Here is a 12,885-nt window from a genome sequence, read left to right as displayed (position 1 = left end):
TGAGAGCCAGATCAAAATAAAGAGGTTGCTCATTTCCTTAACCTATTCAATTCTTGGGTTCTACACATCACGATCTGGAGAACAAGAAATACCTCGGATCTCACACAGTCCTAAATAAATCCCATAATTAGTATTCCAACTTAACTGCCAGGAGTACAAACTCTAGAAACCAATACCTGTCATATATCTTAAATCAAGACAAATCTTAAATCAAGCATTCACAAGATATATAATAAAAGTGCTTTAAACCAACCTTCATTCATGCTTTCCTCCCTGTCACCATGAGATCGAAATTTCTCTATACTCTGGCATCCCAAAAGTTTGGTATTACCAGTCTGTCCCCTCAAAGGAAACATGCCACCTGTGAGGTCCAGTGTGTATCTTTCTTCACAGTACTCCAACCCCTGAAATATAAAATGTACACCAATCTATGTCTTAATAGGATTCTAAGAAAAAGTTAGTTATTCTAAAATTAAATGTTCAAGAATTTCCACACAATATAAAGAAAACAAAAAAGTGAAAGACTGAAGAGAACCAATTACTGAAGAAAGCTTTAAAATTTACACATGGGATAAAACACAAATAAAAAGGCTAATTTTGTGTCTCAAAAATAATTACCAATAAATCTTCTAAAGCTGTTATCAAACACAGGAACCTTCATGCATTACTGGTTAGGGTATAAATTGGACCTAAGCAATGAAATTACAAACACATATTCTCTAAAGCAGCAAACCTACTTCTTTGTTTTCATTGAAGTTCTTGCTCTAGTTCTTAAATTCTTATTCACTGATCCCTGTAAGAATCTGACAAAAGCTATGAAATTTCTCTAGAAGAATGCATAGTTTTCCCTTGTTCTCCATGAAGAACTGGTTCTGGGACCTTCTCCCAATATCAAAATCTGTGGATGCTCAAGTCTCTTACATGAAATGGTATAATACTTGGATATAACCTATGCACATCCTCCTATATACTTTGAATCATTTCTAGATTACTTATTAATACCTAATATAATGTAAATGCCATATAAATAGTTGCTGTGGCACAGCAAATTCAAGTTTTGTGTTCTGGAACCTTCTGGAATTCCTCCCCTTCATATTTCTGATCCAAGATTGACTGAATCCACAGATGTGGAACTGGAGAGTTGGAGGAGGGGGGCTCGGGGACAACATGGACACTGTGATCATAAAAATACCACACAAAATTAAAGGGCTTCATGAATTCCCTAAAACCCAATCACACACCCTCAAGGACGAGGTTAAAAAGCCTGTTCTAGAGAAAGTATTGTGACACCTAACCAAATATAGTTATTTGGTTATTAACAGCACTTCACTACTTCTCAAGAATTCAGCCAGAAAAACAGACACTTAAAATGCTAGATGCATTTATCCTCTCTTACAAGTGTAAGCGACCAGACTATAAAGTCTACCCTATGGCTTACTGCTTGTTATATTAGAGCAACAAAGTGGGGTTATTTTTCCTGGCTACCAACTAGGCCATAAGCTTCAGTCTTGTCTAATCTCCTCATTCTAGAGAAAAATAATACCTGAAGATTTTAAGATTGCCACCTTGGTAAAATACCAGTGTCTTGATCCCTAAATCTAATACTTTTTACATTATATTATGAAGACAGTATTAACTTGAATAGAAGAAAAGATTGTAATATCTCGATAGCTTAAAACAAACACTTAAAATAGGTAAACAATAAACAAAACTGATACTATCAACCGGTATCACCATTTACCTCATATAAGATTTGTCCTGAAGCCAAACACTTCCTGTCACCAAAGGCCAGCTGAAGCAGATGCAAACTCAAAACATCCCCTTCACTGAAAGAAACAGAAATTCGCTGAGGAGAAATACTAAATACCATATTAATGCATTAAGTACCTCTTACTGCTCAAATAAATTTAATTTGCATACAATATTGAGTGCATGTGATAAAACTGAGGTTACTATAAAGAATTTAGTTGGTTGTTTTCACAAAATGTAGTCCTTTGACATAATAGCTGATTTAATTTTTATTGATCCTAATTAACTTAAGCTTATGTTACTTGCATATTTTAGGTGACATCTTACATGACTGAGACTATACGCTACTCAAAATTCATTCTTTCTCCCTTTCTTCAATAGGTGTGCTTTAGTTAGACAGTATTGGAAGAAAAAATAAATGGGATACAAAAATTGTTGAGATAAATGTCCTTTCTTATTCACCACATGGAGTTTTCAGAAGGCACATTACTCAAGCTGCTGCCAGCCCACATCACACTTGGATGGAAATATGGACCTAATGAGGACTATTCCAATAGCTGTCTCTATATTTTTATTTAGATTTTCCTCCAGGATTGACAGAAGTGACAAATCAATTCTTCCTTCACTGATGTACTAAAGCTTAAGATAAAACCTCAAAGTGAGGAACTCTAACACAAAAACCTAAGTTGACAAATTTCAGGTATCTAGAATTAAAAGCAGAACAGCCTTGGGAAGAGAATGTACTGGGAACACCAAAGAAAGCACTAAACATCAGTGAAAAATAAGAGAAAATCAATACTTACACTGTTCCAGTACTGGAAATGAATGAGCTTAACCAATTGGAAATTAAACTGAAAGGAAAGATTTCTCAAAAGCTACACTGAGATAAAATTAAAGCTTATGAAAGAGAAGGCAAAATTAACCAAATTAACCTTAGGAATATACTGCAAAAGGCAAGTACAACAGAAGAACTAGAGAACAAAGTAGGGATACATAAAAATGAGAGGCATATACAATAAAGAGAAAAAAGGAATGAGATTATAAAAGAGGAAGAATGTTCTTATGAGAGAACACAGAAGACCATAAAAATTGTCTGAGGAACGAGAAGCTGCCTACTAATGTGTTATCAGCTTACTCTCTGAAATATATATTACATCCAAACAAGTCAAGCAAACACAATTTCTTCTCGCTGATATCTCAGACTTACTCAAACATATAGGACCTTTTAAAGTCATTTCAATGGCAACTTACTAATTCATTGAATTATGTGGCTCTCATTAAAAAGAGGCAATATAGCACAAAGCTTTGCAAAAGAAATTAACTGCCATGCCATTCTTGACAAACATTATTAAAAACCACATTTATCACATTTACCTATCTTGTGTAGACTGAACAGCCCAGAGGTAACAGCAATTACGAGGATCATTTTCAGGTTCTTGAAAAGTGACAGCATATACAGGAACTCTTCCACCTTCCAACTGTGTGTAGTATCTATAACAGGCACAAAAATCAGTACACTTCATACTTCTAAGTTACAATTTCATGAAAAAGGAAGATGATGCCTCATGTACGAATTTGGGTTACTGCTCTTACAATCATCTTATCTTCAAAAACACACAGGGTACAAGACATCAAGAAAATGAGCATGGCACCCCATTTCCCAGGTAGAACTGGGAAGGGTTAGAATCACTAAAGCACGAACTATTCCTTCCAGTCATATAAATGTATGCCACTACGTACTGTTCCCCAATAACAGGTACTCCAGAAAGAGACGAAATACAGCCACAACACTCCAAATGCTTCAGCTGGGTCAGTTTCCCATTACTACAACAGAATGAGTTAGAATCTGAAGACATCTCACAAATCCCTTGAAAAAGCATAATTAGTGAAGAGAAGAGAGTGTTCAAGAAAATCCTCTAGAAGCCAGGTTCTCCAGGCACTCCTTTGTGAGCAATTCAAAGACAAGAGCTGATAAAAGGGAAGACAGTGAAGATGGAATTCCCATAGGAAGCTACTAGGCAACAGCACCATCACTTCATCATGGGCTCTGTGCAGAAAAATTGAGTGTGAGGAAGTACAAGGACAGTCAGTGTTTACAGTCAGGGGCTACTGACATCTCAGTATCATCAAAGAACCAAAGGTTAAAAAAAAAATAGGTCTGGTATATATACATTGTTATTTTCTATCTCTCTCTCTCTCCGTCACTTCAAACTTGGCAAACATTTATAATCAATCAAACACTGCCAAGTAGGTACCAATTTGTTGGTGAGACAAACTGAGCAGACGGTTTGGAAAGGTGACTATTTTGTTGACTCATTTGAAAGACAAGTTACTCAAGAAAATATTCCAATATTACTTGGAAGAAAAAGGAAGAAATATTAAATTGACAACTTAAAGGACAAATAGGTATCTATTTAACTCAATAGAGATATGATTTAAAACCTATAGTGCCTTACCTCCCTCAATAAAGGGAGGTAATTCAATAATTCAATAAATAAAGTTAAATTAATAAAATGGATTCCTCAAAAATTTTAATAAAGAGTTAATTAAAAAGTATTAATACAATTATATTTGGGGGAAGTTTTTGACATAAAACTTTTAAACACACATAAATATTTTAAACACAGTATTTTTTAATTTTCTTAAAAAGTCTTTACTTTTTTCTGTCAACTGAGAACTACTAACTACCTTACACATATGGTTATGCAGAAAAGTACTTCTGAAAGAATTCATGCCAGATATCTTAGTAGTGTCAAAGTTTACTAGCAAACTGAACTCCACAATGACTAAAATGCCAGGTTTGGGGTTTTTTTTGCTGTGCTGTGCAGCTTACAGGATCTTGGTTCCCTGAACAGGGATTGAATCTGTGCTACGGCAGTTAAAGTGTAGAGGCTAAACCACTGGACTAGCAGGAAATTCAGCAAAATTCCTTTTAAATACATTGATTCAACTTAAATTGATGTGCGAGAAGGAAATGGCAACCCACTCCAGCGTTCTTGCCTGGAGAATCCCATGGACAGAGGAACCTTGCGGGCTGCAGTCCAGGGCATCGCAAGAGTTGGACACGACTAAGTGACTTTGACTAAGTCACTCCTTTTTATACTAAGTCATGTTTTCATGTAATGGAAACTTTTGCATTCAATCCTTAGTCTACCCTATCTTTTCCTGTTTATGCTAATCTTTAAATATTAGTAACTAAGTATATTCAGAAAGAAATTACTAAAGTTGTCCTTACTCTTTTTTCATGCTTTTCATGTTCCAAAGTGCTAGAAAGCCATCAGAAAAACCTATAGCAAGCTGATTTGTCCGGTTTATGTAACTAAGGGTTGAAACGGCTGTTCCCGATGGGCTGACTAACTGAAAACACAGATGGCGTCCTTCTCGCATCACATTCTCTCTGATGTGCGGTACTTCAGCTGGGATGCCAGTTACAACTTCAAGGTCTAAAAAATAAATAGGACAAGTAAGATTAACAAACTATAAACAGCATAAAACCAAGTACGTCACCCATTATTCAATCCGCAGCTGAAAACTACCGGGGTCAATTAAAATAAGATTAGTGATAACAAAGCATACTGACTATATGAACTAGCCACCTTTATTTTGAATGTTATAATTTTCAAAACACATTTAATTGTATAATATCTTTAAAATCTCACAGTACATATCAAATGTTATCCATTTTAACAGAATTAATTTTCTTGAGGTTTCCCTGGTGGCTCAGTGGTAAAGAATCCACCTGCCAATGCAGGAGAGAGAAACGGGTTCAATCCCTGATGTGGGAAGATTCCCTCATGCTGTGGGGTAACTATGCGCCACAACTACTGAGCTTGTGCTCCACAGTTACTGAAGCCTGAGAGCCCTAGAGTCCATGCTCAGCAACAAAAGACGCACTGCAATGAGAAGCCTGTGCATCACAACCAGAAAATAGCCCCTGCTCACTGCAACTAGAGAAAGCCTGCGCCCAGCAACAAAGACCCAGCACAGCCAAAAACAAATAAGTAAATAAGAAATTAACTTCCTTAACAATCATAAATAAATCTGATGGCTTCTTTATTCAAATTTAGGAGTAACAACCTAAATATTCCCCTCAGAGAATGGCTGGTTCTCCGATGAGCCTGGTATATTCTGTGCCAGAAATCTAGGAAGCTATCAAAATCTAAGGTGATGTGTCAGATTCGATGAAGGTGCCTTCGTTAGCAAAAACAGGACACTTTTGAGAACAACAAAAAATAATGAAAATAAACTAATAAAGCATATTAAGTATTATGTAAAACCCCATGAGTTTCTACCTTCTTTACTTATAAGAGACCTTACTGAACCACTGAAAGTAGCTGAGTACCAGCTTCTTACTTGGAAAATCAGTACTTAAAGAAACGGTAACATATGCATTTATTCTGCCTTTTCTGTACAAACTGTATTTCAAGATAAACAAATACACCTAGTTAATAAAAAAATTCTTTTTAGATTAACAGAACTTTAAAAGCATTTTTGCAGCCCTATTGAAATAAGAGATCTAGGCAACAATGTCAATGGAGAAACAACTAATTTCAAGTATGATTTTTCAACCTTGGCCCTATTAACATTTTACGTCAGATAATTCTCTGTTGCGGGGGCTGTTTTGTGCTTTATAGGATATTAACAGCATCTTTGACCTCTATCTACTAGATGCCACTTCTCCCTCCAGTATTAACAGCCAAAATTATCTCTAAACACGACCAAAAATCTAGAGGGCAAAAAAACCACCCCCAGTTGAGAACCACTGGTACAAAGGTTGATGGATCATGCTGTCATCACCTAAACCCACTAATCACTAAATATAAAACAAGACACCACGTGCCTCCTGATGTGAACCATTATGAAATACCCAGCACTTCTGAAAGATACCTGTGAAATGTTAAATCTGAATCTAATCTGAGCTAACTTAATTTACAGAAAATATAAAATGTAAATAACACCACGTGAAGATACATATATCATTCCAAAATAATATCTTCAGCAAGACAGTGGAACTAAATATAAATAAATGAATAAGGAGAGGATAGAGGAAAGATTGCTCTACATTTAAATATACATGAGATGCAAACTGTCAAATGTGTTTGGATCTTGGTTCAAACAATTCAAATGCAAAAAGATGCTTTAGAGAAAATCATAGTAATTTCATTATGGACTAGTAATTAACACTATATCAAGTAATCATTAATGCTTTTAACAGTGGTAAATGGCATCATGATTAGTAGTAAAATAATCATTATTTGCTTTAAATTAATAGACTCAGAGAAGGGAGGAAAGGGAAATAGAACAGATGCACATACGGTAAATTTTGAAAACTAAATTGAACTTAGGTTTGTGGGAATTCTTTTATTATTCTACTTGAGAATGTCCCAAATGTTTACATTAAAAAAATTCAGGCTCATTTACTGCTGTTAACTGTTGTGCAAGAGTAGATTCCCTCAATGCTGTTAATGAAGAAGGAAAAAATCTTATCCATCCTGCTTCTGATTTTTTCTCCTCAGAAAATAGCAAATGATAAAACTATGCCAAAATAACTAATCCATTCAATGGAATACTGTAAAATTATTCAAGAAAATAAAGCAGACTCTTTATGCAGTGATGTGTGTAAAGATGTATAAGAAACACTGCTAAGTTTGGAAAAGTTACAAACAGTACTTATAGTATGATAAATCTTAGGAACTTCATTTTCTGTTATGTGTGTTTCAGTGAAGTCTAAATAATTGTAATTATAAATTGTTTATGTAAACAAATATATACATTTTGCTTAAACTCCAAAACAAAACTTTTTCTATGCTATAAAATTCACCAGCTTTCTAATTCTCATAACTGAGAAAAAATTCACTATAAAATTAAAATTATAAAATTTCACTATAAAATTACTCTTGTGTGGAAAGGAACTACTGACTACTGAAATAAAACATGTTTTCAACTCTACTATTTCAATCTGTTGAGTTTTAACTATGAGTACAGGTATTTTAATTAGCCTTACAACTATAATGATATATCATGCACAAAACACACTCTGGAGCAAAACTCCATTAAGATTATTTCTTTCATCAATTTTCTACAAAGAGCAGCTAAATCATTTCTAATAGTCCACAAATTCATTTTTAGTTACTGCCATTCTTACTAATCAGTTCTTTTCATTTAAACTATACCCAAGTTTTATTAAGATCAATCAGACCTCAATATCAAATTTCAAGGTGTAGTTTCCATCACTATGAGAACTTCTTTCCCTTAAGTGATGTGGGGCCATTATTTCTACCAAATCAAACTCTTCCACATAATATTCTGCAGATCTAAATTTCCATCAGATAATCTGATTCTTCAATTTCTTGTCAAACATAATTTTTACTAAAATATTGTAGTTTCAATCAGTTTTATTACATACCAACAGTTCTTAATAGTTATATTCATTATTATATATTGGGACAAAATATTATTTGTATCTGTTTCTTAGCTGATCCAAAAATTAAAAGATCTGCACTAATATTACAGGACTATTTTAAAAATCAAGAAGGTCCTCAAGTTTAAATAGTCCTTTCCTAAAACTTTATAGATAATACACTTCCCTGGTGGCTCAGAGAGCCTGACAGGCTACAGTCCATGGGGTTGCAAAGAGTCGGACACAACCAAGCGACTTCACTCACTCACTCAAGTTTTTAGGTTAGCTTTTCTTCCTATATAAACCAATCAAGAGTAATGTAAATCACAAAAACAAACTACTACTGAAGAGAAGATTTATAAATATACGCACAGTACTAAAAAACAAGGGCTTCCCTCTAACTCAATGAGTTAAGAGTCTGCCTGCAATGCAGAAAATCTGGGTTCGATTCCTGGGTTGGAAAGATCCCCTGGAGTAGGAAATGGCAACCCACTCCAGTCTTCTTGCCTGGAGAATTCCAAGGACAGAGGAGCCTGGTGGGCTACAGTCCAGGGGGTTCCAAGAGTCGGACACAACTGAGCGACTAAGCACAATAGTACCAAAAGAGGAAATTGTCTCTCTACATTATATAAAAAATCTGTATTTATTTATTCAGTTTTGGCTGTGCTGCATCTTCGCTGCTGGGCGGGCTTTTGTCTGGCGGTGAGCACCGGCCACTCTCTGGTTGGATGTGCCGGCTTCTCAATGTGGGTAGCTTCTCTTGGCGAAGAGCACAGGTTCTAGGCCCAGAAGGCTTCAGCAGCTGCGGCACGTGGGGTCAGCAGTTGTGGCTCCCAGGCTCTAGAGCCCAGGCTCAACAGCTGTGGCACGTGAGCTTAGCTGCTCTGCAGCATGTGCGATCTTACTGGGTCAGAGACCGAAGCCCTGTCTCCAGCATTGGCAGGCGGGTTCTCTACCAGAGTCACCGCCCTCTCTTTACTTACTAATTAATTAAGCTTTAGTTCTATTTCAAGATGCTATTTTGTGAGGGAAGACTTTTAAATTACTATTGTTTTCTATCGAATTACTTTATTAAATTACTGTTGTTTTCTATCAAATTACTTTATTTCTATCTTGGGCTTACCACAGGAACATAAACAGTATGCCAAAAACAGTATGTCAGATCCTACATACTTGGATAATTTTATATTGTCTGATAAGGATAAAGATTTTATACCTTTCAGCCCTTCTTCTGGTATTTACTCAATAACCTGAATGATGTTATTTAGTTGTGTATCTGGGAACACGTCTCTCTTTCAAGAACTACTTTAGTCTATAAACACTTTATCAATAAAACATAGTAACTCATGCAAAAAATATCCATGGCACACAAAACAATAAAACAATACAAGCAAACAATTTTTAAAAAGACACATAAACAAGTTTTTGACTCTTTTTTTTTGATTATTAAAAAAAACCAATCCAATGCATCAGAATATTCAGGTGCTCAATTTTGGGTTTTAAGTCAGGAATGACTAATTAATTACCTGATGCCTCTACTTCATTCTGACTGCATGACAAGTCATCCAAACATAGATCAATAAGAAGGACCTGTCCAACGTCAGTTACCACAGCTGCCACACCAAACAGCCATCGCAGACTTGGGTGTAAATGCTGAGTGCTTGCGCTGGCTCCTCCATGATTAATTATAGGTTCAATAGCTGTTACCTAGAAAGCAGAATGTATCATTTGTTTTCCTCAAACAAAATGAGAAAACAATTAAAAACATAAGAAACAAATTATGACGTTAAAGCAGGTTACTAGTTATACAGATATTAACACTTCCAATACAGAAGCACAAATCTGCATTTGATACCTGTGAATCTGAGAAGCATTATGAAATCTTCAGATGTAAAAATTATAACATGCACTTGGAACAACAATTGATGTTTACCTAGAGTTTACCATATTCCAGACATTATGCTAATCAATGCACGATAACCCTTTGATATTGGACTATATATAGTTACACCTGTTTAAAGATGAAACACTCTGAGGCTTAGAAAATTTAGCTGAGTTACTCAAGTAACACAGTCGTTAAGCCATTAAAATTCAAACCTAGATCCTTCTCACTTTAAAACTCTAAACCAGCTACTGTAAAAGTATATATAGCTTCTTCTCCAAAGAAGACTAAAAATAAATCATTCCAGAAAAATTTACTGTTTACGTTTATTTTTTTAAGTCCTTTTTATGCCATAAAGCCTGAAGAGATCTAACCTTTAAAAGGACTACATCATAATGGACTTCACACAAAGCTTTCACACTAATTGGACCTCCGAGTTTAACACGGATTGAAATTACTTAAAGAAAATCATACTTTAGTTACACTGTGGAGTTCTACTTTCCCTTTTCACCTCATGAGTCAAATGTTCAATGTCTGTACCTAATAGTCTGTATTTTACTTTACACTTAGCTTTCCTTCTGTTTCCTATTGATTCACAGAAATTAATTTGGTACGATACTTGATAAATAAGTATTTGGTGATTTCTACTATAATACTGATGAACATCCTAGAAAGAAAAGAGAAAATTTGCTATCAGTGGTTTATGTGTTAATGTAAGGTTAAAGTTTGTTTCAGGCTGTAATCTATTATTACAGACAAAACACTGGCTTTCTAAGTATTTCATTAGTACACAAAACATTCTTTAGTGTTTCTAATTCTGAAAGCTGTAATTTCATGGATTATCTTTCTTTTCTAAATTATGGTAATAATGTCTATCATACTGAAGTATGTTTTCTGTAATTCCTTCAGTGAAGGATAAGTAATCTGCATTCCTCATATAAATACTACATATGAAGCTACTGATAATGCTACCGTAAGTAATTTTAAGGGCAGTTAAAAGCAAATTCAAGAGGGGATATTGTGCCTTTATTTAAAAGAATAAAAAGTCAGCTGACTGAATCCTTTTGAAGCTGTCTGTCACTCCTCTCCCAGTCTTTTCCTTCCCCTATATTTCATCTGGCATCAACCACTCACCCAATTAGAAGTCAACAAGTTCTGTCCATGTCACCTCTGGAATACACTTCTGCAATCTGTTCCACAGATTTCTTATGTCATTTCCTCAGTGCAGTTCATCATCCTTATTTACCTAAACTACCCAACCAAAGGGCTTTTTACACTACAATTCTGCTTTCAATTAAAAATGTCACCTACAGACTTTAGAAGGAGGCGTCTAACTGCACAACTTGCCATTCACAATCTCAATCCTCACCATCTCTGGCTCCCACTTCCTCCTCCTACTCTTCCCTGCCATTCTACATAAGTCTAGTTTCCCAAATGTTCCATATACTGTGACTTTTTACATGTCGGGTCTCTTAGCCTGAAATGTCCAATCTTTTTGAGTAGAAGTCATCCAGATGTTCTTCATGTTCCGAGTGCTAAAATGTATTAAAGTACTTATTTATACTATAATCCTATAATCTGTCTTCTCCTACTAGACTACAAGCCTTTTTGGACAGCACGGACCAGGTTCAATTTATCTACTTATTTGTAAAATCTAGCACATAGCTTGATTTACAGTAAGCACTCAATAAACTGCCAAATAATTCTGTCTTTAAAATCATTATCACTGGCAAGTACATATAAGGTATCAGGCTATAAATTATTTCAGACTTTACATTAGCCCACTGGGTCTGTTTCTTCACTATAAAAACATTATCTTTTGTCATTAAGCTCCCTTTTAAGTTTAAAATTCTATTCTATGCCTATATACATTACATATATATATATGCATACAAACCTACATATACTTTTGTGTGTATCTAAGTGCATACTTCTTTCACACAGGCATCTACTCTTCCATGATCTTTGACTGTGTGTATTTGTGAGTGTATACATTTTCTCACCATGGAAAAAGAAGAGTAATAAGTTTGAGGAAACAACTCGATTTCTATCATTACTACCAGATAAGATATCTGGCATATAGAAGGCATATGTATGTTAGAATTAACAAATGCGAATATAAAGAAACCCACAATTTAAATGTACATTAGTCAAATAAAAAATGGTAATAAAGACATACTTCCCATATTATTCCAAGGCTCAAATTAAAATAGAAAAAATTAAAAAGGCAAGGAAAAAAATGTCATAGTAATGAATACAGTATTTTTATAAATTTTCAGTGTCTTCATAAAATAAAACTAGAAGAATAAGACTTAGATGATACTTGTCCTATGAAAGATTAGAACACAACATGTCATTTTTACTTTGTAATTTTCTAACCAAATATAAGTGATAATTTAAATTCTACTTAAGTAGAGCTGACTCACAGTGGTGTGCCAATTTCTTCTGTACAGCAGAGTGATTCAGTTATACATATATATTCCTTCTACATATTCTTCTCTATTACAGTTTGCCACAGAATATTGAATATAGTTTCTTGTGCTACACAGCAGTACCTCGTTGTTCATCCACCCTATAAATAATAGTTTGCCTATGGTAATCCCAGGCGCCCAATCTTTCCCTCCTCTATTCTCCCCTCAGCCCCTCTGGCAACCACAGACTTGTCCTCTCTGTCTGTGAGTCTGCTTTTGTTTCATAGATAGGTTGGTCTGTACATTTCAGATTTCACATATGGTATTTATCTTTCTCTTTCTGACAATCTGCTTAGGATTAAAATCTCAGGGTCCACCCATGTTGCTGCAAATGGCATTATTTCATTCTTTTTGATGGCTGAGAAATATTCCACTATGCATGT

At 34.9% G+C, this 12,885-nt stretch overlaps 1 protein-coding gene across 7 annotated transcripts in view; it reads right to left on the bottom strand.

Moving 5' to 3' along the window:
* The window catches only part of AHCTF1 (AT-hook containing transcription factor 1), an 89,873-nt gene that overhangs the window by 56,109 nt on the left and 20,879 nt on the right, over positions 1-12,885 (bottom strand). For all 7 annotated transcript variants that reach the window (XM_060396381.1, XM_060396382.1, XM_015099182.4 and 4 more), the window contains exons 4-8: positions 9,676-9,856; positions 4,985-5,192; positions 3,124-3,240; positions 1,742-1,826; positions 254-404 (exon numbers count right to left, since the gene is read on the bottom strand). In XM_060396381.1, coding sequence (XP_060252364.1) covers positions 254-404; positions 1,742-1,826; positions 3,124-3,240; positions 4,985-5,192; positions 9,676-9,856 — 742 coding nt within the window. The remainder of the gene's footprint in view (positions 1-253; positions 405-1,741; positions 1,827-3,123; positions 3,241-4,984; positions 5,193-9,675; positions 9,857-12,885) is intronic.

This window comes from Ovis aries, chromosome 12 (genome assembly GCF_016772045.2).
Source record: "Ovis aries strain OAR_USU_Benz2616 breed Rambouillet chromosome 12, ARS-UI_Ramb_v3.0, whole genome shotgun sequence".
In the NCBI taxonomy this organism is placed as follows: domain Eukaryota; kingdom Metazoa; phylum Chordata; class Mammalia; order Artiodactyla; family Bovidae; genus Ovis; species Ovis aries.
This window is presented reverse-complemented; position numbering and strand designations above follow the sequence as displayed.